Source organism: Xylaria bambusicola (genome assembly GCF_022495145.1).
Source record: "Xylaria bambusicola strain CBS 139988 unplaced genomic scaffold F5B22scaffold_87, whole genome shotgun sequence".
NCBI lineage: Eukaryota > Fungi > Ascomycota > Sordariomycetes > Xylariales > Xylariaceae > Xylaria > Xylaria bambusicola.
Genome location: NW_025953640.1, coordinates 21380 through 47062, shown reverse-complemented (window position 1 = coordinate 47062; position 25683 = coordinate 21380). Strand labels below are relative to the sequence as shown.

The 25683-nt window shown below is 48.9% G+C and overlaps 10 protein-coding genes across 10 annotated transcripts; 4 read left to right on the top strand and 6 right to left on the bottom strand.

Moving 5' to 3' along the window:
• Positions 1-64: 64 nt before the first annotated feature.
• On the bottom strand, positions 65-2318 carry F5B22DRAFT_630263 (eukaryotic translation initiation factor gamma). Its single transcript, XM_047976532.1, has 2 exons — positions 2146-2318; positions 65-2059 (listed from the first exon to the last, which is right to left on the bottom strand). The coding sequence occupies exons 1-2, from the start codon at positions 2229-2231 to the stop codon at positions 214-216; spliced, it is 1932 nt and encodes a 643-aa protein (XP_047825076.1). The 5' UTR covers positions 2232-2318; the 3' UTR covers positions 65-213.
• A 535-nt stretch (positions 2319-2853) lies between these two features.
• On the bottom strand, positions 2854-5026 carry F5B22DRAFT_561699 (uncharacterized protein). The gene is made up of 4 exons (XM_047973059.1): positions 4600-5026; positions 4475-4529; positions 3328-4406; positions 2854-3261 (listed from the first exon to the last, which is right to left on the bottom strand). The coding sequence occupies exons 1-4, from the start codon at positions 4751-4753 to the stop codon at positions 3116-3118; spliced, it is 1434 nt and encodes a 477-aa protein (XP_047825075.1). The 5' UTR covers positions 4754-5026; the 3' UTR covers positions 2854-3115.
• Positions 5027-7823: 2797 nt separating this feature from the next.
• On the top strand, positions 7824-8810 carry F5B22DRAFT_652325 (uncharacterized protein; the record flags this gene model as incomplete). The annotated part of the gene is made up of 1 exon (XM_047979594.1): positions 7824-8810. The coding sequence occupies one exon, from the start codon at positions 7824-7826 to the stop codon at positions 8808-8810; it is 987 nt and encodes a 328-aa protein (XP_047825074.1).
• An 819-nt stretch (positions 8811-9629) lies between these two features.
• Positions 9630-11183, bottom strand: F5B22DRAFT_630238 (uncharacterized protein). The gene has a single exon (XM_047976531.1). It carries the CDS (start codon positions 11062-11064, stop codon positions 9688-9690), a length of 1377 nt encoding a protein of 458 aa, XP_047825073.1. The 5' UTR covers positions 11065-11183; the 3' UTR covers positions 9630-9687.
• Positions 11184-11246: 63 nt separating this feature from the next.
• On the bottom strand, positions 11247-13246 carry F5B22DRAFT_630236 (uncharacterized protein). The gene has a single exon (XM_047976530.1). It carries the CDS (start codon positions 12782-12784, stop codon positions 11600-11602), a length of 1185 nt encoding a protein of 394 aa, XP_047825072.1. The 5' UTR covers positions 12785-13246; the 3' UTR covers positions 11247-11599.
• Positions 13003-13881, bottom strand: F5B22DRAFT_561632 (uncharacterized protein). Its single transcript, XM_047973058.1, has one exon. It carries the CDS (start codon positions 13737-13739, stop codon positions 13221-13223), a length of 519 nt encoding a protein of 172 aa, XP_047825071.1. The 5' UTR covers positions 13740-13881; the 3' UTR covers positions 13003-13220.
• A 1077-nt stretch (positions 13882-14958) lies between these two features.
• Positions 14959-16481, bottom strand: F5B22DRAFT_561094 (Xyn11A, glycoside hydrolase family 11 protein). The gene is made up of 5 exons (XM_047973055.1): positions 15733-16481; positions 15502-15571; positions 15392-15449; positions 15162-15326; positions 14959-15095 (listed from the first exon to the last, which is right to left on the bottom strand). Exons 1-5 carry the CDS (start codon positions 16011-16013, stop codon positions 14989-14991), a joined length of 681 nt encoding a protein of 226 aa, XP_047825070.1. The 5' UTR covers positions 16014-16481; the 3' UTR covers positions 14959-14988.
• A 1323-nt stretch (positions 16482-17804) lies between these two features.
• Positions 17805-18476, top strand: F5B22DRAFT_630221 (uncharacterized protein). Its single transcript, XM_047976529.1, has 2 exons — positions 17805-18034; positions 18115-18476. Exons 1-2 carry the CDS (start codon positions 18013-18015, stop codon positions 18330-18332), a joined length of 240 nt encoding a protein of 79 aa, XP_047825069.1. The 5' UTR covers positions 17805-18012; the 3' UTR covers positions 18333-18476.
• A 186-nt stretch (positions 18477-18662) lies between these two features.
• F5B22DRAFT_630216 (alcohol oxidase-like protein) lies at positions 18663-21434 on the top strand. The gene is made up of 5 exons (XM_047976528.1): positions 18663-18897; positions 18974-19058; positions 19121-19464; positions 19517-20310; positions 20371-21434. Exons 2-5 carry the CDS (start codon positions 18998-19000, stop codon positions 20966-20968), a joined length of 1797 nt encoding a protein of 598 aa, XP_047825068.1. The 5' UTR covers positions 18663-18897; positions 18974-18997; the 3' UTR covers positions 20969-21434.
• A 3096-nt stretch (positions 21435-24530) lies between these two features.
• F5B22DRAFT_561227 (uncharacterized protein) lies at positions 24531-25479 on the top strand. The gene is made up of 2 exons (XM_047973056.1): positions 24531-24611; positions 24687-25479. Exon 2 carries the CDS (start codon positions 24737-24739, stop codon positions 25055-25057), a length of 321 nt encoding a protein of 106 aa, XP_047825067.1. The 5' UTR covers positions 24531-24611; positions 24687-24736; the 3' UTR covers positions 25058-25479.
• Positions 25480-25683: the final 204 nt, after the last annotated feature.

The window sequence follows — 25683 nt, the reverse complement described above, 5'->3', positions numbered from 1 at the left end:
CATTTAGCTGTCGTGTCCGCACACACACACACCCACTCACACCGAGACCTTTTTTTCTTTTTCTTTTTTTTTCTTCTGTCATGTAACTATATGAATATGATATAAGGGTATATATATATAGTCCTCTTTATACAGCTAGTAATAGGTAGGTACGTACATAGTGACTCACTTTCACTCCCCCCTGGGTATGTACGTATATTTCGGCTCTGGCCCTCACTCTGCCCCCTCACTCTCACCCTTATCCTGCCCTTCAGATTCAACCTTCCTACTCTTCCTGCTCCTAATATTCCCTCTAGCCTCAACCTTGCCCTCCGCAGGCACAACCCTCGTCGCCGTAAACACATAGCCCTCTGCACCGCCCCGACTCGTCATGACGGGATGCGTCCTTCCGGGTAGAACTTGCCATTTCCGTACTCGACTTGTTTGGATAGAGGCCCCGAGGATAAGAGAGGGATTTAAGGGGAAGTCTTCGTTGCCGGGGAAATTCTCTTGTTCGGACGTGGGTTTGGAGAGGAGGGAGGGGGGTGGGTTTGAGGCCCATGCTGCGCGTCGGCCAAGGGAGTAGCAGTCTGCCAACTCGGTTAAGGGTTCGATCGTGGGTGAATAGATGGCGATTAGAGCACCGCCGGCGAGTAATGGCACGCAGGCTCGCATTATGCTGATGGGGTCCATGGTGCTGGCTACCACAAGCCCTGTGAACCCTCCCTTACGAGTCGAATCGATGATATGGCGCGTTCGTAGCCATCGCTTACGTTTCCGGTGGAATGTGCTTCGTCGATTCGTCTTCCAGCTGTAAATCTCCTCTGGCGTTGCGCTAGGCTCGGGGGAACTGTAGACTGCGTCGAGAGAGGGCTCGAGGAGCTGGAGCCAAGACAGCGCTGTTAGGTGCGAAGCTAATGGGTGAGAAGGCGTGTGGAACGGGTTGATCATGTCGAAGCCGTAGTACCGCAGAAAGCTGAGGTTCGGCTGCGCGTTGGCGTGGATGTGTGTTATCGTGTTGGCGTGGGCGTAGGGGATTGTGTCTTCTCTGCGCGGACGCTTGCGTGTTGTCTGTGGTGAGGATGGTTTCGTCCCTTCTTCGGGCTCGGGTTTCTCTTGGACGTTTTCGCTCTTTTTCGCATGGGATTCCGTAGCACCTTCTCCTTCTTTCAAGGTCGGCTGGTTTCCACTGAATGAGTCTATGTGGCTGGGCTTGGTCTTCTGCTGCTGGTCCTCCGTATTCGTAGAATCTGCCTCGAGTGGGTAGAGGATGCCCATCCGTTCAGCCATAGCGGCTACGAGAAATCCACCTGTATCGTCTATGACAAGCCAGCGACCAGGAACCGACGTGTCTGTTATTTCGGCTGCTTCCTCCCCAATCTCCATAGCCTCCTCCTCCTCCTCCTCCCCCTCCTCTGGTTTTATCTTGACCGATGGTTGCGCTGCTTTGCTTGGATCCTCCCCGCCAAAGTGCACGTTCGCCCAGCACCCTACGAGCGCCACCATTTCTTCCCTCATATCCAAGATTTTGGAAGGGTCCTTGTCCTCAAGTGTCCAATGGTTCAGCAGTGGTATGTCCAGCGGCAGTATTGAAAAGCGTCTTATGTACTTGCGTGTTTTTAGCAGCTTGTACTTCGCGAGAGAGTATTCTGTTTTCTGGTCGATGGCGGTGTGTGATAGCATGAGCTTTGCGATCAATTCTCTCCCGGCGTCTGTGCCATCCTTCTTTAACGCCTCGATCTCCTTCAAGGTGAGTGTCTGGCGCGCTTCGGCGGCAATCTCAGCGCGGTCGGTGATGGCTACGACGGCGCCCGAGTCGGAGTCAACCAGCGAGTATTCGACGTCGGTGGGGAGAGCATTGTCGGCGCCTTCGGCATCGGGTGCCGGGGTCGCATCCTCGGACGTCGGGGTATTTGTGTCGGAAGAGAAGATATCGGCGTAGAGTTCGGCTGGGGGAACTATGCGGAGTCGGTTGAAGCCCTCGTCAGGACGCTTGTCCAACAATTCGTAGGTCAGATGATATGGGCGCTCGATGATCAGGTTCGTGGGGAAGGAGCCGTATTTTCCTAAGGAGATAGTCCTTGATGCGACGTGAATGTTAGCAAGGCGACAACGAATGCTGGCCGGGCATGGACAAGGGCAGAAGGCGAAAAGAATCCATCGTACGTATTCGGTGTAACTTGAAGCACTCGCAGATTGCCGGATGGAAGTCTGAGGGCTGCCCAGGCATTGGGTTGCACCAACGAGTGCATGTTCACGTATACCTCGGTAAGTAGGTATATCGTGTGGGAGAATGGAGAACAATAACGGCGAATGGATTTGGCGGGTGATATTGAAGCGGAAAATAAACAAACAAATAAAAAAGAAAATACCTAGGTAGCGAGAGCTTGCTGCTGCACCCCGCTAAACCTCCTAAACTACCCCACTATCCTAGCCCCACTACCACTCTACCCAGCTCGCCAGCCTCGAGCTCTTACCTATTCAAGCCTTCGATACCAAAATCTACAAGTAGCTGAGATAGATCAATACGACCCTAAAACTTGTACTGATGGCTTTAATAACATGGCGTATATATGGTTTTTGCCTCGTTCTTACAGCAGTTGGGCTGAATAAGGGCTCCCATTATTACTGAACTCTATCAGGCATAGGTACTGGGGAAGCTATCTAGTCAGAATACGGTAGTTTGCCCATTCAGGAAATAAGAGATTCCCCATCGCGTAACAGATCACCTTCATAGACATATCACACAGAGATTGCGACGAATAAGTATACATAACAAAGAAGAAAAAACACATCATTGAAGTCTACAGAGAATGGGGATATTCAAAATAACCAAACGCGTCAAGTCAAGTACGAAGTAGGTATATCCTCAATCTTCCTTGCCTGGACTATCCTCCCTTTCCAACGCCGCCCATGCAAGAGAGGTATCCCATTGAAGGTATACGCGAAGAAACAGAAGCAACAAACAATAACAAGAACCCAGAATCAGAACTAGAAAACGACATACGAAAGAGATCGGGAGAAGGGAAAATACATTATCAGTCTTGTTGTTTTTAGTGTCATTCTCATCCCTCCCCCCCCTTTTTTTTCATTTTGCTAGAATGAATGAATTTCGGCTTTTCTGCCCGATTTTACTTTACTTTCTGTGATGCGTTCCGTTGGTACCATCCGTGCGCGCGACCTCATTGCCTTGGGGCGGGAGCTTGCCGAATTGCCACTCGGGCAGCGTGATGCCTGTCTGGTCGTGGATCGTCGACATCAGGGGTGGTAGGAGTTGGTAGACTGTTGAATGTTAGTCAGGGCAAATGTGGAGAGAGAATTCGACAAAAATATGTCTTCAGAACGCACCATTGCGCATCGTCGCCGCGCTGTCACCACCATTTCCACCAGAACCAGAACCGGCTTCGACGGCACCTGTATTCCACACGCTGATCTTGGGCTGCATCCCCTGCACCGCCGAGGCATTGGCCTTGGCAAGCGAGATATACGTGCCCTTCTCGATCATCATGTACTTCAGAAGTCCCTCGGGCCCGCCAAACGCTTGCCCCAGCTTCGTGTACGCCTCGGCCATGGCCGTGATACCCTGCGCCTCCTTTAGCTGCTTCTGCAGATTGGCGTCGGCCACCATGTTCGCCTGCTCGAACTGTGCGCGCGCCTCCGCCTCGATCTCGTAGGCCCGCGCGTCGGCCGCCTGCTGCTTTGATTCGCGGCTGATGGTCGCTTTGACGACGTCCGAGGCACGCAGACGCTCGAGTTCGGCAGCCGCGCGCTTGATCTCGACGTCTTTCTTTAGATCCTCGTCACGCGACTCCGTGGCGCGAGTAGCTTGGATGCGGGCGATGTCGACGTCTCGGCTGAGGTTCGTCTTCTGCGTAGCTAGGTTCGCCTCGGCCGCGGCACGCTCGATGTCTCGGTCCGTCTTCTGCACAGCCGTCTCGGCATTGATCTTGGCGATCTGTCGCTCCTGCTGTCCGCGGCGGTCGGCCTCGCCGACGTTTCCGCGGAGCTGGGCGTCTGCGACGTCGATGCGGGCCTGGTTCGTGGCGCCCTCGTGCGCCTTCTGCGAAAGCGACTGGAAGTACGTGGAGCCGACGGCGTCTTTGAGCTCCTTGACGTTGGCGTTGTAGATCTTGAGGCCGAACTGGTCCAGCTCGCCCTGGATGTTGCGGAAGATGCGGCGCTTGAATTCCTCTCGCTCTGTGAAGATCTCTTCCATCGTCATGCTGGAAACCAACACTCTGGTTTCACCCTCGATGATTCCCTTGACGATGTTCTCGAGGTATTGCGCCGCTTTTACTTTTACTGAAGAGTCTGCCAATAGCATGGCATACTTCATGAGTGCGTCCCCGCGATCCTCGTCTTGGGCATGTTCCCCGGAAGACGCATTGGTTACGGATTTGGCGTTGGCACCGCGTGCGTTGACATCACTGTAGGTGGCTTGCAGTTAGATTACATGTTCAGGAGTAGAAGCGCAATGAGACAGAGACAGACGTACGGGCCAATAGTGAATACGACTGGCAGCAAGAATTGCAGCTTCTCCTTGGTCATAGCTGGCGAACAGTTAGTTGGCGTCTATGCAAACAGCGTTGATCAGGCGGGCTATAGGAAATAGCAGCTTACCCTGCAAATTCATGGCATAGTCATGGGGTTGTACGGAGAAGCGAGTGCATCGTTGGAATGGCAGTACCCAGGCAGCCTTGGTGATGTGCACATTCTTGATGGACATGCCAGTGATGGCAAGGTACTCATCAGGTGCAGCAATCTTGTACGACATTTTGACGGTATTGTCAGATTAGAAAGTGACGAGTAAGGTGACGATTGATCAGGTAAAGGGTGCCTGAGGATATAGGCCCCTCCTTCTTGCAGAACAATATACTAAGTTGAGTGAGAAAGTGAGCGTTACAGGGTGAGTGGTTGAGCTGGGGGGAAAGGAGGCGAAGATCGAAGATGTCGTCGGCCCCTAGCAGTTATGATACTGATGTTGAGCGAGCAAATAAGTAAGGAACTCACTAGCAAGTCCCGAGGGGTAGGATATGCATGTCTGTATTTATAAGATTCCTTTGACCTTGTTCTACGCTGGAGTTGGAAATTTGCTGGCAAACGACTGGGTGGCTGTGCCAAGCCGAAACCTACATACTTCCACATGATGTTAGGCAATACAAAGGGAAACAAGTAGTTCACAGCCTCACAAGGTTTATCTAGCTGTTTTAGCACATATCTCGCGTAGAAGAGTGCCTAAATAGGGTAACCTTACCGCACGCATTTTGGCTTGGGCGTAGTGTAGAGTTCGGTTGTATCAGCCTCTACACATGAAGTATCTAGGCGGCAGGCAGCTAAGGCATAAAGGGATCTTGGAACAACGAGATGCGGTAACGGCATGGGGCACCATCAGGGTTGGCGCATAAGTAAAGTAAGTCATCGGTTCAGCTTCGCGGTGGACCTAATACATGTAAGCCGGAGGCCGATTCATCCTTCCAAGCTTCTCAAGCTCAGACGCAACTCCGCCTCCGGGTCTTTCTTGTGCACGTGTAGAAGTTAAAGGGTGAGCGATAATACTAACTAAGATGCTCGCTCACGGTAGCTATGCTAAGCGCAGCTAAACCAAGAATACTAACCTTGAGCTAAGGAGGCGAGTAGGTAGCTACCTTGGCACTTATTACTTGTGACTCTGCTGACCCCTTGCCACTATACCTGTTACCATTTGATGTCCGCTGAAGTTGCTTTCTGATCTCCCATGTGGTTTGCAATGGCATGCTACTACAGGTAGGTGCCACACCCCCAGATTTCCCATGTGAAACGGCCTGGAAATCTGGAAATTGACGAGGGTCTGCCACGGAAACTGGACAGATGATGAGTGGGGCTACTGTATCCAATGACAATCGCAGACAGGGACTCTGAATGGCTACTTACGAAGTACAGTAGTAAATCATGTAGATATCATGTAAATGGAAACGGCACAGAACTGATCTAAGCCCGGGCAGTACCCTAGCGGCGCCTGGGGAAAGGGAGGCGGAAAGGGAGGCGGAAAGAGAGGGATGCTCAAGGCAGACTCCCGCTTCTGATCCTCGCATCTTTTTGCACTACCTACCTAATCTACCGGTAGGTTAGATAGATCAGTGGCGTCGTGAGCTACACTGCCTGCCCCTAGTTTGACGCCTGATCAGAATCTCAAGTACATATAGGCCCGTAGTAGCGAAGTAGTAATTCCACTCTCACTACCCGGTAGGTAGTAATAATAAGACAGTCGGTATTCTCGCCTCAACTAAGGTAATTTGAAGGACATTCTATCTAACTGGTTCGTTTGGTAAGCGTACTTAGACGGGTACCCACCGTTTGACGGGTGCGGTGCGGGGATATCTAGCACCGCCCCGTTACTTCGAGTTACTATGAGCGATGGAACACTTCCACAGAACAAGTTGCACAAGTTCGAGCTGACATTGCATGGATTGCGTGACATCGTACAACCCGTTGGCAAAGAACAGCAAAGATGGTTGGAATGGTGTGATTTCAGGCATAAAGATGCCCTTTTCCGACGTTGGAACTTCCATTCCATGACGATAGACGCACCAAGACGAAAACAATACCGAGCTCACTTGCATTAGTGGCGATTGTATCCCTGGCTTCGCTTGAATGGGCTGATCCCCGTCGGTTGCGGAAACCCGTTCGAGAGAGAACCCTTAGCGAGTCACTTAGTGGCAACGGCTGAATGCAAGGCTGAATGCTACTACGTAGACGGTCCAGAGACGGTCGACCTGAGTTGCTTGGGGTATCTATATGATTTGCATACTACTTACTTTATTACACATAAGTAGGTAATCCCTTTCGATCTTACTTACACTTCGCCTTCTTGGCAGTCGAAGGCAGTGATAGATAGATACACGTGGGCTACATACGCACGGCACGAAATACGGATAGATACGATATAGACCGAGAAGACAAAAGTTCTTTGTTAACTTTTATGCCATGCGGTAATGGCGCAGCATACTGCTGGTTTCCCCTGCAAACACCTATGCCATCTTTATTCATTCCTCTTCAGTGGCTGTGAACCCGCTTAAGCAATACCCGGGACGGCCGGTTTATCCACCTGCAGTCCTTCCCTGCAACTGAGTTCATCATCACTTTTCAGTTCAGTCCTCAAAAATCTTGTTGAAGCTCTCGCCCGCCTGTTTATTATCTAAGTTATCTCATTTACCTGATTGCCTAGCTACATGTGCCTGAATCGAGGTGAACTCTGTCGCGGCGCCAGTCGGGGACTCACTCACTCCGTTGAGCTATTGTATATGATCAAATGGAAGTAACGGCACGTTCGGTGTGAACTTGGACGGGTCCTTCTAAAATTGTGAGTATTCTTATTATAAATCCGCCTATAATGAGCACCACTCTTGTGTTCCAAACCTCGCCTACTATGAGCGCCGTCGCTACCTTCATTCATCCACGTGAAACGAACGGCGTCATCACCTCAGTCAAACATCGAAATTTAACGAAAACTATTGTTTCAGATACAAGGCCCATTATCAAGACAGAGAGCCCCCCTCCCTCAGATCTACGGTCTTTCAAGAAAACGAGCATTGACCTCCCAGTATCGATTCCTGGAATAACCAAGATCCGCGTCTCAATATATCATTCGCCTAAAACAAATATCAACTTCTCAGTCAAAATAGTACCTACAGAAACCACATTGTTACTTGATAGCCTCACAACTACGCACAGAGTCAATCTTCTCTCTTCTCTATAAGCATTACTGTTGTCACGCCAAACCATCGCCAGTCCGTTAGTGACGCCCCAGTCAACTATCGGCGCTATACTTGCACTCTTTACTTTTGAGCTAACTAATTAGCCCCAAGATGGATTCTAAACACATTCTCGAAGAGGAGCTGCCACCTCCTTATACTATTAATACCGCACTCAGCTCAGATTCATCAGAGAACTATCCAGCCACCGCCTTAGAACAGCACCTAGAATGCCTAACGAACCGTATTCGCCAGGCACAAGAGGCTCGTTCCATTCAGCAATTATTCGACGATGACTCACTTCTTGAACTCATAGTACCCGAGATCCATGATTTCCTAGCATATCTGGGCACGCAGGATACTACGCCCAAGCTCGCTCATCTGACCCTCGTCCCTGACGGCGCTGTCCCGAATAAAGCGGTCCTGAGCGGTATGGAAGAGATGCGGAAGCGCGGAGAGGCTTGTCGGGTGGCGAGAGTGAATTGTTTCAGCGGTGATAGTGAAAAGCAAGGGGCTACCGCTGATACTGCTGCTGCAGCCAATAGCGAAGACTGGCCTGTTGGTCGAGAGTTCAGCGACTGGGGAAGATTCGGAGATGAAAATTCTTCTTCGTCTCCTTCTTCTTCGAAGAACACGCGCAGCTTATTATGGTGGAACGATGAGAAAATGGCCCGTCGGCTCGCGCGCCTTTTACAACCTTCCCCGACGACAGCTCCGCCTGCACCACCACCACCACCACCTATTGTTCAGACTCACGTGCAGGCAGCTGTTGAAGCACGTATACCGCCGCAGAAAGAGAAGAGAGGTGGATGGGGGCTCTGGGGAAAGAAAGGAAGCTCTTCCTCTTCTGGAAGAAACGAGACTTTTGCGACGAAGAGTGTGAAGAGTGATGTTGAAATGCTGCGGGGCAAGGGGGAGGGTAGCGGGGTAGGGGTCCCCGCCACGAAGAAGAGTATAGAAAAGGGAACTGGGAAAGAAAGTAATGGCGCGAAGATGGTGATTACTGCGGAAGAAGTCGCGTTTCGACTAGAAAATGAGTTTGGATTGATTGAGAGTATTCGGGGATGGGCTGTTGTGGTTGTTGTGCAGGTTAAGACTTGAGCTGTTTCTTGATAATCAAATTGAGATTTGTTTAATTGAACAATTGAGGTAGCTGGGTGTGATTGATTGCCGTGCTGGTGTTGCGGAACTCCGAACTGTGTATCGTTCTGACGCTTCTACCTGATGGGTACTGTTAAGGATTGCATAGGCAGGTTAAGGTTGAATGAAGAAGACTCGACTCGCAGACGTAATAAATTTCTTCTCAACTTATAGATGAGGGTATAGCGAAGACTAAGAACCCGCATGTATTCAATGCAGTGTAGCTACCACGATACTAATTGCAAGAGTTTATTCACAAGAGCCTCAACAGGTCTTAGCAACTAGCTTGCTATCAGTGACTTTGACTCTAGTACGGTACGTCGCTTGGATCTCTATTCAACCCAGATGCTTCCACTTGAACCATGGCCGTTGAGACACAGACCTCTCTGATCTGATCTGATCACTTAGGAGCGACTGGTAACTTCGAGTTTACGGTCGTCGCAGTACAATCCCCTCATCACTACTAGCCACAGCATGATGCTATTATTTCGCGAAAAGTAGGCTCTGTATACTGCCTACTACGTATCGCGATAATGTATCTGGCGCTGACGATACTGTCGGGTTTAGTCTATTAGTCAAGAAGAAAGACATGGCTTAAAGCTGATGACAGTCAATATATACAACTGCCCCTTATTTAGATCTGGTTAGAGGGCTCGTATAGGTCGAGCCATAGTTATAGACTGAGGAGAGGATTGATTCCATGAGAGAAAAGAGGCGACTATTGCCGAGATATGATCGGATTTCGTCACTCGCACTGTCCCGGATACTCAAAGGTCTGTGCGCAACTTTCAATGCTTATAATAAAATTTTTCTTCATCTATTTATGTATCTATCATTGCTACGCTCCAAACGCGTCCCACCATAGACTTAACCCAGCCACGTCGCACCATGGTAGATGCCCTGGGTTCTCGAACCACCAGCTCCCTCCTGCCTTGGGTCGATCGCTGTCGTACTTCTTCAAACTGCCGCCGTCGAAGCGGTGGTTCTTGACGCCGACGAGTAAGACGATACTGCCGACTTTGGGCGTGAAGAGGTGCGCGTCGAGAAATACCGTCAGCAGAACGTGCTTGTCTGTCGATGGATCGGTGAGACGTGCTTGGCGCTGCGTGTAGGGCGGTATCCCTGCTGGTTCGACGTCAGATATGGCTGATATTACGCACAGCACGTTCACGCTCCAGTTCTGCTTGTAGGGTAGATTTGGGATGGAGCGCAGTTTGGTTAGCTTTAGAGGTTGTATGTGGTTGTAGCTTGGCTGGGGTGGACGGGCGGTGTCTTTTGTGCGGTTTGTGGAGGTGGTTGCTGTTGTTACTGTTACTGTTGCTGTTGCTGCTGCTGCTGCTGCTGCTGCTGCTGCTTCACGCTTCTGAGTTGTTTGGTCATTGGAAATACGCATGACTTCGAAATCATCGTCTGCGTCTGCTGGTTGGCTATCGAGTTTCGCTGCCTCGGCTTCCCTTTGGCGGGCAGCTTCTGTCTCCTTGGCCTCTCGCTCTTTAGCCTCTCGTTCCTTGAATTCTCGCTCTGACTTTTCTCTAAGAGCTGTATCGCGTTCGACTCTTTCCCAAAGATCTCTCTCCCTCGCTTCTTGAGGGGAATCGGGTTGTGCCATTACTGTTTGCTGGGACTGTTGAGCCTTTTCTGGCTTGGGAGACTCTTCATGTGCAACATTCTCGGGTTCAACGACATCTGTATCTACTTCTACCTCGTCGTCCATAGAGGATTCAATCAATGCGTTGTGCCATCCGACTATATCTAGACTATCCACAATCAAGTAGACCATCTGTCGCGGCTTGTTCTTCTTCCTTTTCTCCTCCTCATCAGACTCCTCGGCCCCCATCTCATCCGAATGCTCAACTTCACTTTCCTTCCCCGGTGAGAATGTGGTCTCCTTGTTCTCAATATCCTGACACTCAAAGCGGAATTTCTCCAGCTTTATGTACACACCAAGCACGACTTCACCGCGATCGACAAAGCGGTGCGTCTCGGGGGCCATCAGGGCCTGGATGCACAGCTCGCCGTCGCCGAGGAGCAGGCGGATAGCGCGCCATCGTTTCGACTTGGAGGTGTGGAAGACATCGACGCCCTCGACAAGGAAGATGGAGTCGGGCACGCAGTAGCGCGTGCGCAGGATGTCGGCGATGAGTGGCTTCGGCACGAAGGGCTCGGGCGTGAGGCAGGTTATATCGGGGGAAGCGGTGGGAGCCGAGTTTGACATGGGGCGTTATTATGCTTGGATGATGGCATGGCTTTTGCTTAAAGAATAGGGAGGGAGATAAAGTGAAGGGTTACTAGTGATGGATGGATGGTCTTAGTTGGAAGAAGGAAAAGACGCTATGTCAAGAACAAAACACGCTTGTCGGCGTAGGTAGTGTCGCAATTGAAGTGGCGCCGAGGTATCTACCCTAAGATCCCCGTTTATCCGATATCCTTACTAAAGATATAACCCCTTATATTTGACAAATACATACACTTTTGAACCTTTAATTAACTGGCTCGCCTATTTTGATAATATTTAAGGCTTAATGCTCCCAGTACCAGATTTCGAACTCCAGCCGAGATTTAAGACGTCTATAAGAAACTCATTTTAATAGCTTTCTCGGCGATTGAATGCGTAACAGGTCAACGCCAAGCTCCGTACTGATTCCTATTAAGCCCATAGAGAAAAGTACTCTTGCGACAACTCCTTTTAACTAATCCTTGCGCCGTACTCAATGAGTCTCGCTTTGAAGGCATATAAAACCCCTCGGAGACTAGACAGGTTCCGTGTGCACTGACCGCGAACTCGTGTGCGGTGCAGGCTGGGATGTGTCGCTAGGACGAACCTCACAAAGCTCGAGACCACCTAGAGACTTCTCTACCAAAACCGTAATACCTCGAGCCGACCTATCCTCAGTACCATCCCGGTAGGCCTCCCTCAATTTAGTCCTCGTTAATATGTCCAGGCCGTGGGCGAGTGTAGCCAGCGTGCTCTCTTTCCAAGCTGTTAACCCAAGCGATTGGGTCTCCCATATGGTATATACTAAGAAGACACACCCAGCGAGCGTAAGAATGAGTGGAGGCAAGATAAACTCCCAGCGAATCCGGTAGTGTAGAACCCAACTTTGGGAAACACCGTACTGTGGAAAGCTCTCGTACCCCTGGTTGCGTATATAGGCGGTCATGCTTTCGGCTACGGCCCGAAACGTGGCGTTCAAGTCGCTAGAGTTTCCAATGATGTCGCCAATACCGACTGTGCTAGTAATAGGGTAAGCATTCTTTGCAGGGAACCTCAAATCACTTGAGCAGATAGTATGAATCAGCAAATTTATCATTGCTTGAATGGTAATTTGTGAAATGTTGAATTGCGTGGGCTGGTCGTTCGGTATTTGTAACGCTGCCGCCTTATCATCTGGTATGAAGAGTTGCAGGTCTGATCGAGTGAAATCCTGATAGCTGTACAATTTGTGAGGTTGCCAGTCATCAGGAGCGAGACTAAGGTTACCACGTGCTTCATACGAATTTGCATCTCGATTAGACCAAGACGCTAGCAGCGTTTCATTTAGCACACCCTCAACGATAGAAGCGGAGTATAGATTTGTGCAGAAATAGAGCCCACATTCTGTCGCCTTTGGATGAGCAGTGGCCCATGTAGAGATATTGTTTATATAGTCGAGCTGAGACTGGACTATCCTCAGTACCATGAATGTGGTGCTGTTCACGGTGTTGTCAAACGAGATTGTCTCCTCAGGAAAGAGAGCAACTGCCGCATCAGACAGGGTACCTGCAATAAAGTTCTCAACCGTGACATTTCTGAAACCATCATTATTTTCAACGATGGGTTCATCTCTGTGTGGGAGGTAATACCCCGTGATGCCCGGAAAGAATGGAACTTCATGTTTGGTGATATGCGATGATACATCAACACATGCGCTACAGATGCCAAGTAAGGTAAACATTCCGAAGGTACAGTTACCGGTAGGGCATGTGAAATAAGGGAGTGTAGCATGTGTTATCGAAGTCGAAAATCCATCGTACAGAGAGGTTAAAATCCTATAATCGGGTTCCGTAAACCAGGAGAAGGGCTCATCCGGGGCAATTTCATAATTAAGAAGCGATGTGGATAAGAGTGTACCAACATCGAGTCTCTAGGTTCGATTGATGGAAGCTCTAATTCCTAAGCTCGAATTTTCCTTATGCAGTTCGCCATATTGGGTAATGGTGGCTTGGAAGAACGGCTCATAACTAAGGAGTGCCGTAATCACCACGGCGCCTATCATGGCTGGATTCCTTCGTCGTAAAATTGGTTATTCGAATTCTGAACAGACTTGGAAATGAGGTATGCATGGATGTATGTCTAGGAACAAAGGGTTGGGGCGTGAAGGGCTTATGGACTCACCTCGAATGCAAACGGTACATAAGACTCAAGCTTCCCCATAGTCCCTTGCTGGCTTCGTCGAAGGCTTCAAACTGTACTAAGTTCCCAGGCCGCCTATTGAAAAGATTCCACTTAGCTTGTCCGAGGCTCGAACCAACACCGAAGGCCAGTGAAGTACGTGAGGTTTGGGCTAACACAGACACGAAGGTGTTCAAGGTAAAAAGGGTTGTCCAAGAATCCATTCTTCGACCATCCTGGACTGCTAACAAAATGATCAACGCCGTAAGAGACGCCAGGCTAAGGAGCATCCCCAGAATTTCCCACTTCCACCGAAATAAACTCTGCCGTAAGAACGGTTTCCGTTCAGATTGAGAAAGCGGCACGCTGTCTGATTCGAGACTTTTCGAGGGTTTCGTGGAGCGATACCAATCAGGCGCAGAGGGTGGTACCAGCCTTTTCGATTCCCCAAGTTTCCTTTCTACTGTGAGTTCGAGGCTCCTAATTCGGGAGGGACTTCGCGACGATATGCTGTTCATTACACTGGTTGGGTATGTGAATACAAAACTCTCTACTCAACACTTAAGACGTAAAGAGAAAGAAATTCAGTTTGCTAGTATGCGGCTCCGTGGCTTTTTTTGTCTCTTAGCCGAGCATAGAACTTTCTATTTATGCCTAGCCGTCTTTTCATTATCTGCACCCCTTCTAGTCGCCTCCACGTACCTTTATTGGCCTAGCAAGTTAGGAGGGAGGCACTGTACCTCGACAGAGCCCCAACGCCTCAGATCGCGACAGTTCTCTACTAAAAGCCGAGATTTATTGGATGAGAAGGCGTGGTGATGGATATATGTGTAAAACCCCAATGATTGGGATTTTGTTAACCCCCCATTGGGGACCGGATTCTTGTTTCAAGGTTGTCTCGGATGGCTCGATGGACGTGTCTGGCATTTATTATAACTCGGCGCTTGCTTCGCAAGGATCGGGCTGGGAAGAAATGCGACAGTATTTAAAACATGACTGTCTTGGTTTCATGTTCATATGTTTTCATCTCCAGTTCTCCAACTTGCAGCCTTAGACGGCGCACTTAACGGCCATTGCATCCTGATCCTGCCCCTAAGGCCCCAAGTTGGGGGCTAGGGGTCAGCTACGGAGGGGGCTGAATAGGGGTCAACCGCGTAGGGGGTTGCCTTAGGGGGTAGCCGCGAAGGGGGCCGAAAAGATTGCTTTGGTGGGGTGAAGATGCCTTGGAGCGTGGGGTAGTAATATGGCATTGTTGAATATCCCTATTGCAAGGATAATCATTTGCTGCTTACATAGGTATGTACCTAAGGTAGATACCCCTTTTTCTCCCCCTTTACGATTGTTCGACAGGACTGCTGCACATGTTGCACGCCATTCACGCCATACAAATTCTACGCTGAAGGCTGTTTCCAGGATTTTCCACTTATGGCTTGCTGACGCGTCCTATAGGTATCTCCCCAGTCTGGCTGTGTGGCTTATTAAGTAGACTGTAGCATGCTCTAGGAACTTCCAGGGTAAAGTTCAAAGATAATGGACGTGTTAAAACGCGGTGAAATACAACGTATATTTAGGTCTGCCTAGTAGTGCCTGTACGGATATATACATTTCAAAAATCCTCGTGCAAAGGCAGCACATCAAAGGGACAAAACCCCCCTATTTTACACGAAGCGGGGCAAGCGCAAAGCCCACCGCACAGAGTGACTCGTAATCCGTCAGCTCTACCGCGCATGGCGAATTGCACAGTAATAGGACCCGATACTCAAGCGTTTAAGAAATGGTCATAGTAACAGATCCGCTGCTCTGATAGCCCTCTGTAGCCATGATTTGGTAGTTGTGTCTACCAAGTCTGAGACCCTTCTGGGCCCAAGCGTTGACTATAATTAAGAAATATAATCAGCCTTCGACCACATATAAATAATACGCTGGACTAGAAAACATACAGTGGTTGGCAGTAGTTACGGTGCCCTGGCTGCGCTTCTGCTGGCGAACAGACCAGAATTGCTGGAAAGTAGAGGTTCCTTCAATCGAAGGTGCGTTGTTTCGCCACGCCGAATAGATGTCGTAGTTGGAGCCGTCACTGTACACGGTTCCTAGGTGCGTGCCGCCTAGTTGGAAATGGATTAGTATGAGTCTCATGCGGTTGATTTCCACGGGCTATTTGCTCTCTTACCAGAACCAGGGTTGTAGGTTCCAAAGTTCTCAACAATGTAATACTCAATCAGAGGGCCCTACAGAATTGTTAGGCAGAGCAGGAGTGACTAGATGCTCTTATCTACTAACCTGCGTCCACCCATAGACAGCAAGATAGCTGTTACCACTTGGGTTGTAGGAACCACCGAAGTTGATGTTCCTGTTTTCGTCATGGGTAAGTACTTGGCCAATCGCAATATATGCGCATGTTTCGTTTCAAGGGTAGATCTTGGGTGTAAGTGAAGTCGGCCTCCATTATTGCCTACAGTCATAGATACGGATCATCGTAGGCTATATAAGAGTAAAAAATCATGAACATACCTGGTGCTACCTGTAGACCAACCCTTGCCGCCAACCCAGTTGCCAACGTTTCTCCACTCTACATGGTAAGTTCCGGCATCCCAATTATCGTAGGAAACGGAACCGCCGCCATCGGTCCAGAAGCTATAGTAATAGCCGCCGTGATAGCCGGTCTGAGACGAGGTGATAGCCCGGTCGTGGAGTTCCTGGAGATCACTTGTGCCGTTCACTGGCGCAGGCAGGGCGGTGACAGCTCCAACCAGAACAGTTGCCGCCAAGTAGATGGATGTAAACGAAACCATTCTGCTTGTTTTTCTGCCGGTAGATCTTGAATTCGGTGGGTTGGTAAGTCAATTCAAGGGCATTATAGGGAAAAGAGCCTCTTTTTATATTCTTTCCATGCCTCCCCTTTCAACCATTTAATAAACATGTTTGCTGTGTATGCTTCGTATTGTATTCGGACACCCGGAAGACGCTAAGGATGCCCCCAACCTCGTGTGAATCTGCTCCATAGATCTCTATGACTTCGGCGGCTATACACCGCCTTAGGTCTTGGGCCTTGCGGGCACGCTACCACATCAGTCATGCCACCAAGATGAATATGTGATGCGGCGATTGTATAACCCGAAAGACGGGCGTTTGGGCGGTCCTTGTACGGTCTGAGTAATTTAGGCTAAATTAACTTGACAAGATCGCCGAGGCCAAACGCCGGACGATTACCCCGGGTGTTGCCCTTTTGGGATCGCGCTAACATCGGCGCTGGTTACTGCGTTCCGGTTTGCGCGGGCCAACTTTTTTGCACCGCTCACGGATCGATATCCTCATCACACCCTAATCCTAGTCAGGCGATTGTTGCGGGAGTATCCACGGCCCCCTTGTTTTTGAATTGAGGTGTGGTGACGATATCGATCCGTGAGGTGCGAAAAGTTAGCCCGGTTGGCGCAAAGGAATCTTGAGCCTTGCTACTCATGTAAATTAGAGATGGGGCTCGATTGTTGGCAGAAAAGCCTGTCCCAGGATCTCACTCAGAGATCTTGATCAGAAACCAAACGCATGTCCATGTCACTGCTTCTATACGAGCCCAGCTAGCTAATTATCACTTAGGAATTGTATCCATTGGTAAGTTTTGGTACCGCTGTTCTACTCTCCAAACGTTTTCACAGTTACCGACAAAATGAAGTCAACAGTCGCACATTCAACATCCGTGCTCGCTCCTTAAGTGGCGCAGGATAGCGCAGATGCTCAGCAGTCTGATCATCGGCCTCATCCTTGATGTGCTATGGTTCAGCCAGGGTACGTGTGCTCGCATCGGCCGGGCTGTCTTGATTGTCGTTAGCGTGGTGATCTGGAGAGGCGGATACGCGTTCTAACTGTGAGAGAACATACGCTTCGCTGCCGGGCCTCGTCACAGAACATCGACTACTTGCAAAATACTAGCCGACCCGATCACCTTGTGCGCCGTTTGTGAAGGCTGCGACGCATTGTGACGAGGCTTTGCATACTGGCTCATTGGCACAGAGTTGTACAGCTCTGCGCGCACCGCCATCCTCGTTGGCGCATATCAGACGCTGCAAGCTACGGGAGGTGCGATGGCATGGGGACTCAATGCGTTTCATAGAAGTTGTCTGACATAACTAGCTATGGAATTATGTCTCTGTTCGAGTTGCTCGTAATTATACTGCTCATGATATGGACCGTCTCAGATCATACTAATACCGTGGAAGCTGAGGACGGTGAAGCGGGGAAGAAGCAGGGCCGGAACTTGAAAAAGTTGGTAGTAGTGATGCTTGAATGCGATGAATACTGCGGCTACCCTTGTTTCCAGCCGAATCTCAGAAACAAAAGAGTAGGATGTTCCATTTAACCTCTTCATATTCACTGAAGATATCCTGGATGACTTGTGTTTCGTAAGAGAGATAATAAATATGATGACGCGAACGATGATGAATTCAGCCTTAGCCTGAGGGTATTGATGACAGCCAATCACTACAGTTACTCGGTGACTAGCTACCAGTCACGTCGGGATAGCTCAATAATTTAGTGATGTTAGTATAAATCTGCAGGATGCAGGTCTATTTATGCAGTGCACTAACAGCAACAACAACAAAGCTCCAACGAGAACTTCATACGATCACCACTCGTCTAGTCTCGCACTAAATTACCTTCTTAGTCGACCTTTAATCCAAACCAGCACGGCAGACTTAAGCCTCATTGTAATCGCAACGCTTTCAGATCTTCTCAGTTATGTAATTACACCGAGCTAAGCGGAGACTTATCGGGCGTGTACTTTCTAAGAGTTCGATGAGGGATTTTGAACCGATGAGTAAGTCCTATATATGGCGCTTTCCAACTGCTCTTGGTAGAATCCATTGTGAATCGATATTCTGACACCGAAGTTTTCAGTGATGGAGCAGGTAGATATCTACATCCAGCAGTTGATAGTCCTATCTCGAGGCTCAAAGCCAGTAAATATGTCAGATCGATGTAAATATTTCGGTATAGATGTTATAGGTTACCTGGCATTTGGTTATGACCTCAAAGGAGGCCAGACTATGGTTACCGGCATGACAGCATTGTTTTTCTATCTCGAGGTTAGCCTTGTTGTTGCGAAGACCCTTTAGTATTTCGACTTTGAGGGTGCATTTAGCAAGGCCCCACGATCAGCGTAATGTGACAAGGGCTCTTATAGAGGGCTTGGAACTTAGTCATATTCAATAATATTCTACTAGGGGTCTCTAGGGCCTTGATCTCTCTCCTTCTCCTCCTTCTGAGTAGGAGATTCCTTGGGCTATTTATGCTCATTCAGGCCTCATACAATCTATGACTCCCTTCTGCCCGTTGGGCCTTCATGCCTTAACTGTTGGTTCTTTTGCAGCTTAACAGATTGTCCTTATCCAATCTTGGCAGACTTGACCGTGTGACGCGTAATTAGGAGGCGGGGTAATGCGGTTCTACTTTTTCTCCTTGTAAGGTGCGAACATATTTTCTACCCCTAGCGTTAACGAGAGTAGACTGCTCATTTCAAATCAAAACCAGCGGAGCTATCTCGCTCAACAATTTAAATGAATTAATTGCGTATCCTGTTCTCTCCACATACAAGACTCCATCTCCGAGGCGTTTAGCTGCGATAAGTAGCTGGGAACAGGCTCACATTCCCCCGAAATAAGCCCTATAAGCAACGTGAGAGTACGTGTCCTGGTGTACTATTCGCTTAGGTATCTCCATTTCCAACGCTCGTCTCAAGTCTGAGATTATATTTCAGTTTCCAGTAAAGTTGCTATCCAAAATGCCAATTTACACTCAACTCCCGAAACAACTCGATACGGTAGATGTGGTCATAGCAGGAGGTAGGCTCTCCATCCCCCAATCACTCCCCCCCCCGGTGTCATGCGGTTGATCGGAACTTTAGGTGGCACAGCGGGCTGCATTGTCGCCTCAAGACTTGCTGATGCGGATCCCAACCTTTCCATTCTGGTCATTGAACAAGGCTCGGACAACAATGGCGATCCCTCTGTCACTTTCCCTGCCATGTATCCTATCCATTTATCTCCTGAAAGTCCTAGAATGCAATTCTTGAAAGGGAATAAGTCCATCGCGCTGGCTAATCGAGAGCTGATTGTTCCTGCTGCGAAGAGCCTAGGTGGGGGTTCGTCTGTAAATATGCTGATGTATAGTCGGATCCAGCAAGCTGATGCAGAGTCTTGGCAGTCTCCTGGCTGGTCTCAAGATGAGATGTTGCGTCTGATGAAAAAGGTACGAGTTGAAGCCTTGATCTAGATCGATTGCCTGGCTGAACAGTAAAAAGCTTGAAACATACCATGGTCCTGGGCGTAAAGAGCAGCATGGATCTGATGGCCCAATTCAAGTATCTTTGGGCACTTATTCTTCCCCTCGGCTTTCAGAGGCTTTTGTGGCCGCCAGTGCGCGAATGGGCTGGAAAGAACTTCAAGATCTAGGAGATTTGGAAACCAATAATGGCATCCAACGTGCATTACGCTATATTTCACCGGACGGTAAACGGCAAGACACCGCGCATTGCTACCTTCACCCACGTCTCCAAGACGGCAAGCATCCGAACTTGCACGTCTTGGTGGAATCTAGGGTGGTGAAGATAATTTTCGATGAGACGAAGAGAGCGACGGGTGTAGTCTACGCACCCATGCAATCGGCGGAGCTTCGTAGAATCAAAGCAACAAAGATGGTGGTTGTTTCTAGCGGAGCTTGTGGAACACCTCTTTTGCTAGAAAGATCTGGTGTCGGCGACCCAATCATCCTCAAGCATTCTGGCATCGAACTTGTTGCCCAGGTTCCAGGGGTTGGCGCGACCTACGATGATCATTATGTCTGCTCGTACCCATACCATTCGAGTCTGGACATCCGAGAGACTCTAGATGGGTTCTTGAATGGAAACTTTGACATCCCTGATATGATGCAAAGAAACGATGAGATATTGGGTTGGAACGGCTTTGAGATCACCGGGAAGCTTCGACCTAATCCTTCTGACGTCGTCACCCTGGGTCCTGATTTCGAAGTCGAGTGGAATCGAACATTCGCCAATATATTCAACAAGCCAATGATCGGTCTAACCTTAGTCGCTGGGTAGGAAGCTACGGTTAAACCCCTCGTATGAACAAGATCGTCATTAACGTTTATTACTAGTAACGCCGCCGACCCTTTTACAGCCCCAGTGGGGCAATACTTCAGCAATTCAGTCTTTAACCTGTACCCATTATCTACTGGCCACATACACGTAACAGGTCCAAATTTAGATGACCCCTTGGACTTCGATCCGGCAATATTTACAGATAAAGCTGGTGTGGATATCAAGAAGTGTATCTGGGCTTACAAGGCACAACGTGAGATCTCTCGTCGCATGAGCGTTTATCGCGGCGAGGTAGCTACGCTACATCCAGAGTTCGGAAAAGACTCAAAGGCAGCTTGTGTCAAACTGCATGGCCCACCAGCGACGGACATCGAGGACATTGAGTACACTGCTGAAGATGATGCTGCGATTGAAAGGTGGCTTCGAAACCACATTTCCACGACATGGCACTCCGCAGGAACATGCAAAATGCTACCGTTGGATAAGAATGGCGTAGTCGATGCTAATCTGAGCGTTCACAATGTCACTGCCTTAAAGATTGCGGATGCAAGCATCATACCACACAATGTTGGTGCTCATACCAATAATATTACCATGGTCATTGGCGAAAAGGCTGCAGAGATACTGATTGAGGAGTTGGGTCTCTCTCAATAAAGCTGATAGAGTTGGGGATACTCATACAAGTCAGTTTTGGCTGCCTCAATCACTGAATAGCTTGTGTTCATATTGTTCCTCTATTAATAAGGAGATCTCCAATGGTAGGCCTACAGGTTACAGTTCAGACTTTAGATCACGTGATTAGACCTCCATTGATCGTTCCTGAAGGTAGCACTGTGTTACACACTTACAAGCTGAACATATACATATAGTTCGTTTTACGCTTTGGCTGTACGAAAGGCCAATGCGAGCTGTTCATGATCTTCAAAGACATGTAGGCAATATTGGAAAATGAAGTTATAAAGACTTTGCTTCATGAAACAACCCAATGAGACCTAGGCGGTCTGGGCTGGCAGAACAGTTGTATATAGAGTCAAGTCAAGCCACTGAGGCCAAGAAGAAATTGGTTGGTCAAGGACTCCTGAAGCCCTAGTTGATCATTGTAATCTGAACAGCTTCAATTATCCAACTACAGTTACCTGCCGGTGTTGTACCCGAAGACAGGCCGAAGAGACAAGTTTGCCCACACCCCCAGACGTACGTGGTTATGTGAAAGATTTGGTGTTTTAGAAGATAGAATAGTTGCTATGACTGATGGTACAGAGCAGGCAGAATTAGTCTGCTCAAAAGGATAGTTGAGGGTGCAGCTTTATGACAACTAGAGATGAGATAGTGGGGAAGTGATATTGACGCTCTATGCTGTCGTAATGTGCATAGATCGGCTCGATCGCATCGATCTTATTATCTATAGCGTCGAGGGCGCTATGAGATACAATAGTGGATAAAATCTTCTAAAGGAGATTCGTGGGTAAGTGTCGGGGGTCTGGAGACAGAGGCACAAAAAATACACTGGATAAAGCCAGAGAAGTCTAAACACCCTCACTTCCCTGAAGTCAAAGAGGAGTTCGTATAACTATGAAAATCTTAGAGTAGGGCTCGTCAGACACTTGAGCTATCTATTTGCAGAGCGGACTGAAGTTGCGGTAACAACTTTAATTCACTTAATATCCTTTTTTCTTTTAATTTTCCTATATATTTCTTACCGTGAATTAGGAATTAAGCTAATTGCAATTGTGCATTAGAGGGTGTACTTCGACCTAGGTTTATTTTTGAAACTTGATCCAACTACTTTCTTAGTCACGTGATCATCAAATACTTAGGCTAGGCGGCTTCAGAATAGCATCTGTACATCTTTTCGTAAGGGATATCATCAAGATATAGATTTACCAGTAAGACATATAGGTGCAGGCAACACACATGTGGTGATAATTACGTTGGCTGAAGTCACATAGCTATCCATCACGTCTGTCAATTAAGCCCCTGATGAGTGCCGCACTGTAAAGCAATGTGCAGGTTATTGCTAGGAATATAACAGGAATAAACAGCTGTTGGATTTCTGGCTTGCAATTAACTCTTTCGAAGTTTTTTATTGTATCATATACCTATTGCAAAAGATAATGATGTTATTCAAGCAAGCAAGAATCTCAGTCGCGCATTGCCTAGCTCACGGCGTGCCAATGTTGGTCAGTACTGTAATGAATTGAAACTTTGCACCCCTGAATGCCTGTCCATGCACCTAACGGCACAATGGTTAGTGGCCATGCCTACCGAAATCCCATATCAATTCCATCAAAACTCGTCTTCACTTCACTATACTGCAATAACACAAGGATAAGGATTCGTATACAAGTATAGGAATGTCATCATGAATACCTAGGTAGATACTAGCTTGGGTTGGGAGAAGGGTCGCTATGGTTGCTTTGGATAGGATCATAGGAGCGATTGCTCGACATAGACGTCTCCTATGCGCAAGTCGCGTGCCCTTCACATGCTTTCAGCAACCCCTGTTCAATCCTCGCCTCTGCCTCATCACTGGCCAGGCCCTCGACAGTCTGTTTGATGACTTGGATCAGACGGCCCTTGACTCCATTTGACTCGGCGTGCGTCGCTGAGAGGCGAACCACCTGACCCCCCTCGCCCCCCATGGTTCAGCCACGCAATGCTGACAAGTAACTCGTTCTTCAATACGTACTACCTATAATTTGCTGGCTTGCGCCATCAGTCCTCCCCTGCGTGCTATCTAGGTAGCACGTATAATGATTTGTTATCTTCATTAGTATCTTCATTTCAGCCATGTCTATCGTCTCGTCCGTGTTCAACAGCGAAGGCATCTCTCGGTTCTCTCGATTGCAGCTTTGACTGTGCGATATGTCATGGCCAATATTGATTTCAAATCGCGTTCGTCTAATGGGCCACACATATCAATCAAGGGGCGAGGGGAGGATTCGCAGGCCATGTGAATTCTCGGCAGTGATCATCGCGTGGATGGTTTCGAAGGCACCAAAACGGTCGCTGGACGGGCCCCACAGAGTGAATCCGGGGGTGGACCCGCTCTAAGCAGCGGGAACGGTAGGACACTAGATTAGCAAATGGTTAGTGGAGTGTTAGCGGACACTAGGCCATGAGTTAGTGCTTCTAGGGCATAATGCGCCCGCTGTCAAGCCCACTCTTGCCACTAATCCGTCTGGGTCGTCTGGGGAAGCGGGGATTCTGGGGGAAGTCGGCGGCTTTAGTGCGAGCGCCCCCTGAGTCTGGATCCGCGTCGTCAGACTAACAGAGACAACGACGAAGCAAACGATGCAAAATAAAGATGTCAAGAATGTGTGTGTCCGTTCAACAGGTATTTATTTATATTTGCAGAGCCTCCATCAAGGGTGCGGAAACTGGGGCACCAACGATTGGTCAAGTGTGCCACGTCTGTGTCTGTGTTTTGGGTTTGCTCTAGGGGTCAGAGGCAGAAGTGCTATATGTAATGGTGATGGTGGTGTGAGAGTGATGGTGTGGACGAGTCCCCTCCATCATGCCATGCCATACTTTGTACACTACAGAAAAGCCCGTGTCGATGGGCCAGGATGGCACTGTAACGAGTCAATAGCGTTCGAGCAATCCCACCATCCTGCGCCATGTATCGTCATAGTCGACCAGCATAAGACGCAACGACGCGAGGAGACACACCACCAGGTCGCCATGGCCCTCTGCGATATCCTGGTCGCCGCCGGCGTTGGCGCGCTGATGAGCTGACCGTCGCTCGACTTGGGGTCGTATGATTGGCCCTGCGAGTTGTCATGCAACGATGAGACCTCGCTTTGATTGGGCTACCCCGCTTGGCCTGCCTCAACCACCCTGGCTCGGTTTTTGATGCCTGCAGCCAACATGCCTGATTCAGTATTTGGTACCCCATTCGACAAAGCGGCATGGCTGTAGGATGGCTTCATGGGCATGTCCATTTGGTTGTACCCATATTGTATAACCATTGGGCCAACATGGTGAGGAGAAGGGAGGAGATGCATGTTCCCGTCACATCAGAGCTGGAGTGGGAGTGGGAGTAGTAGCCGTAGCGGTCAGGAAGGGAGGAAACCCTCCATCCATCATTTCACCTGCCTACCTCCAAGCCTACCTCCAAGCCGTTTAAAGACCAGGTCTCTCCCGTGTCTTACTCCTTTCGACGCTGTCTCCCTTTGTTCTCCAACTCTAACCAACATTCAATACTTATTATACCAACTACTTCACGTCGAAGTGGTCGGATGACGGAAGTTTCTTTGTTATAACAATAACCCCCTAAGGCTCCCTAGAGAGTCAGGTGAGATGCCTCCCTTCCTTTCGTCATCTCCCTCGTCGCTTTCCATCTCAAGCCCACTAACATTGGCATATCCAGACCAATCTCCACTCTACCCAACATCAAAACAACAAAATACAATCACCACCATGCCTGTTCGAATTCCCGCTGCACGAGGCTCTGAGACTGCCATCTTTGGCATGGCCGGCCTTGCGAGCTTCGCTCCATTCTACATGATGCTTCCTGGCGCTGAGGAACGTATCGCCTCACAGACCGCGAGATGGGCCCCTCGCTGGGAGCGAAACATCTCCCGTGTCGCCGCCCCCGCTGAGCGCTTCGCCCAGCGAGCCGAGCCCCGCGTTGCACGCACTGTCAAGAGGATCGAGAGCCGAGTGCCTCTCGAGAAGATGGCACAGAACGTCGACCGACGCATCAAGAGGGGCATCGACCGCATGGGCAAGCATGAATGATTGAAATAGTCTTACATAAAGACATGTACTCTTACGATTATGACGGAAATGGAATTAGGAATGTCATCTTTCACGGAACAGGACAACTGAGTAAATGATACCAATCATTGATGGATGATGCACGCCATCAGATATATCACTTGGTAGACCTAGTCTAGGTCTTGCGGCTGGTTGGTCAAGTCGCGTGGTTCGAGTCATGCATCGATCCACCTTTAGATAGCTTAACACGAATGAGTTATCAAAGTCAAGATATCCTAATAGATTCTTCAGTTTGTGTTTGTGATAATGATACCGCAGTCGTATCCTAAACAGCCGCCATGCCCTGTAGGACTGCATAAAACCCAATATCAGTCATCTAATATCTGACTTCACGTTGCGCTTGCCAAACCGAGCGCAGACATGCAACTATGTAATTAAACTGTCATTTTTCACATGAACACAGGAATAGTCAGTTGAGAGCACACTCGATACCCAATCTGACGTCTTTACCCTTTCCGCCTGGTCGTGTCTACATCATATCCCATATTACGTCGAACCCGTTCCGCTCACATTACTTAACCGATGCAAATATTCCAAACATCCTATCCCCAACAGGCTTCTTGTTGAGTATGCATGCTTCTTTCACT

Excerpts from the sequence above, each read along its gene's own strand:
- F5B22DRAFT_630236 (XM_047976530.1), bottom strand. The coding sequence starts at position 12,784 with ATGTTTACCTTACTTGGCATCTGTAGCGCATGTGTTGATGTATCATCG.
- F5B22DRAFT_561699 (XM_047973059.1), bottom strand. The coding sequence starts at position 4,753 with ATGTCGTACAAGATTGCTGCACCTGATGAGTACCTTGCCATCACTGGC. Across the intron at positions 4,530-4,599 it reads CTATGCCATGAATTTGCAGG|CTATGACCAAGGAGAAGCTG; the intron begins GTAAGCTGCTAT and ends ACTGTTCGCCAG. Across the intron at positions 3,262-3,327 it reads CGCGGCGACGATGCGCAATG|TCTACCAACTCCTACCACCC; the intron begins GTGCGTTCTGAA and ends AACATTCAACAG.
- F5B22DRAFT_630263 (XM_047976532.1), bottom strand. The coding sequence starts at position 2,231 with ATGCACTCGTTGGTGCAACCCAATGCCTGGGCAGCCCTCAGACTTCCA. Across the intron at positions 2,060-2,145 it reads CTTCAAGTTACACCGAATAC|GACTATCTCCTTAGGAAAAT; the intron begins GTACGATGGATT and ends CGTCGCATCAAG.
- F5B22DRAFT_561632 (XM_047973058.1), bottom strand. The coding sequence starts at position 13,739 with ATGAACAGCATATCGTCGCGAAGTCCCTCCCGAATTAGGAGCCTCGAA.
- F5B22DRAFT_630238 (XM_047976531.1), bottom strand. The coding sequence starts at position 11,064 with ATGTCAAACTCGGCTCCCACCGCTTCCCCCGATATAACCTGCCTCACG.
- F5B22DRAFT_561227 (XM_047973056.1), top strand. The coding sequence starts at position 24,737 with ATGCCTGTTCGAATTCCCGCTGCACGAGGCTCTGAGACTGCCATCTTT.
- F5B22DRAFT_630221 (XM_047976529.1), top strand. The coding sequence starts at position 18,013 with ATGAGGGATTTTGAACCGATGA. Across the intron at positions 18,035-18,114 it reads GAGGGATTTTGAACCGATGA|TGATGGAGCAGGTAGATATC; the intron begins GTAAGTCCTATA and ends CGAAGTTTTCAG.
- F5B22DRAFT_630216 (XM_047976528.1), top strand. The coding sequence starts at position 18,998 with ATGCCAATTTACACTCAACTCCCGAAACAACTCGATACGGTAGATGTG. Across the intron at positions 19,059-19,120 it reads AGATGTGGTCATAGCAGGAG|GTGGCACAGCGGGCTGCATT; the intron begins GTAGGCTCTCCA and ends TCGGAACTTTAG. Across the intron at positions 19,465-19,516 it reads TGTTGCGTCTGATGAAAAAG|CTTGAAACATACCATGGTCC; the intron begins GTACGAGTTGAA and ends AACAGTAAAAAG.
- F5B22DRAFT_561094 (XM_047973055.1), bottom strand. The coding sequence starts at position 16,013 with ATGGTTTCGTTTACATCCATCTACTTGGCGGCAACTGTTCTGGTTGGA. Across the intron at positions 15,572-15,732 it reads TGGTCTACAGGTAGCACCAG|GAACATCAACTTCGGTGGTT; the intron begins GTATGTTCATGA and ends TGACGAAAACAG. Across the intron at positions 15,096-15,161 it reads CGTAACTACTGCCAACCACT|TCAACGCTTGGGCCCAGAAG; the intron begins GTATGTTTTCTA and ends TCTTAATTATAG.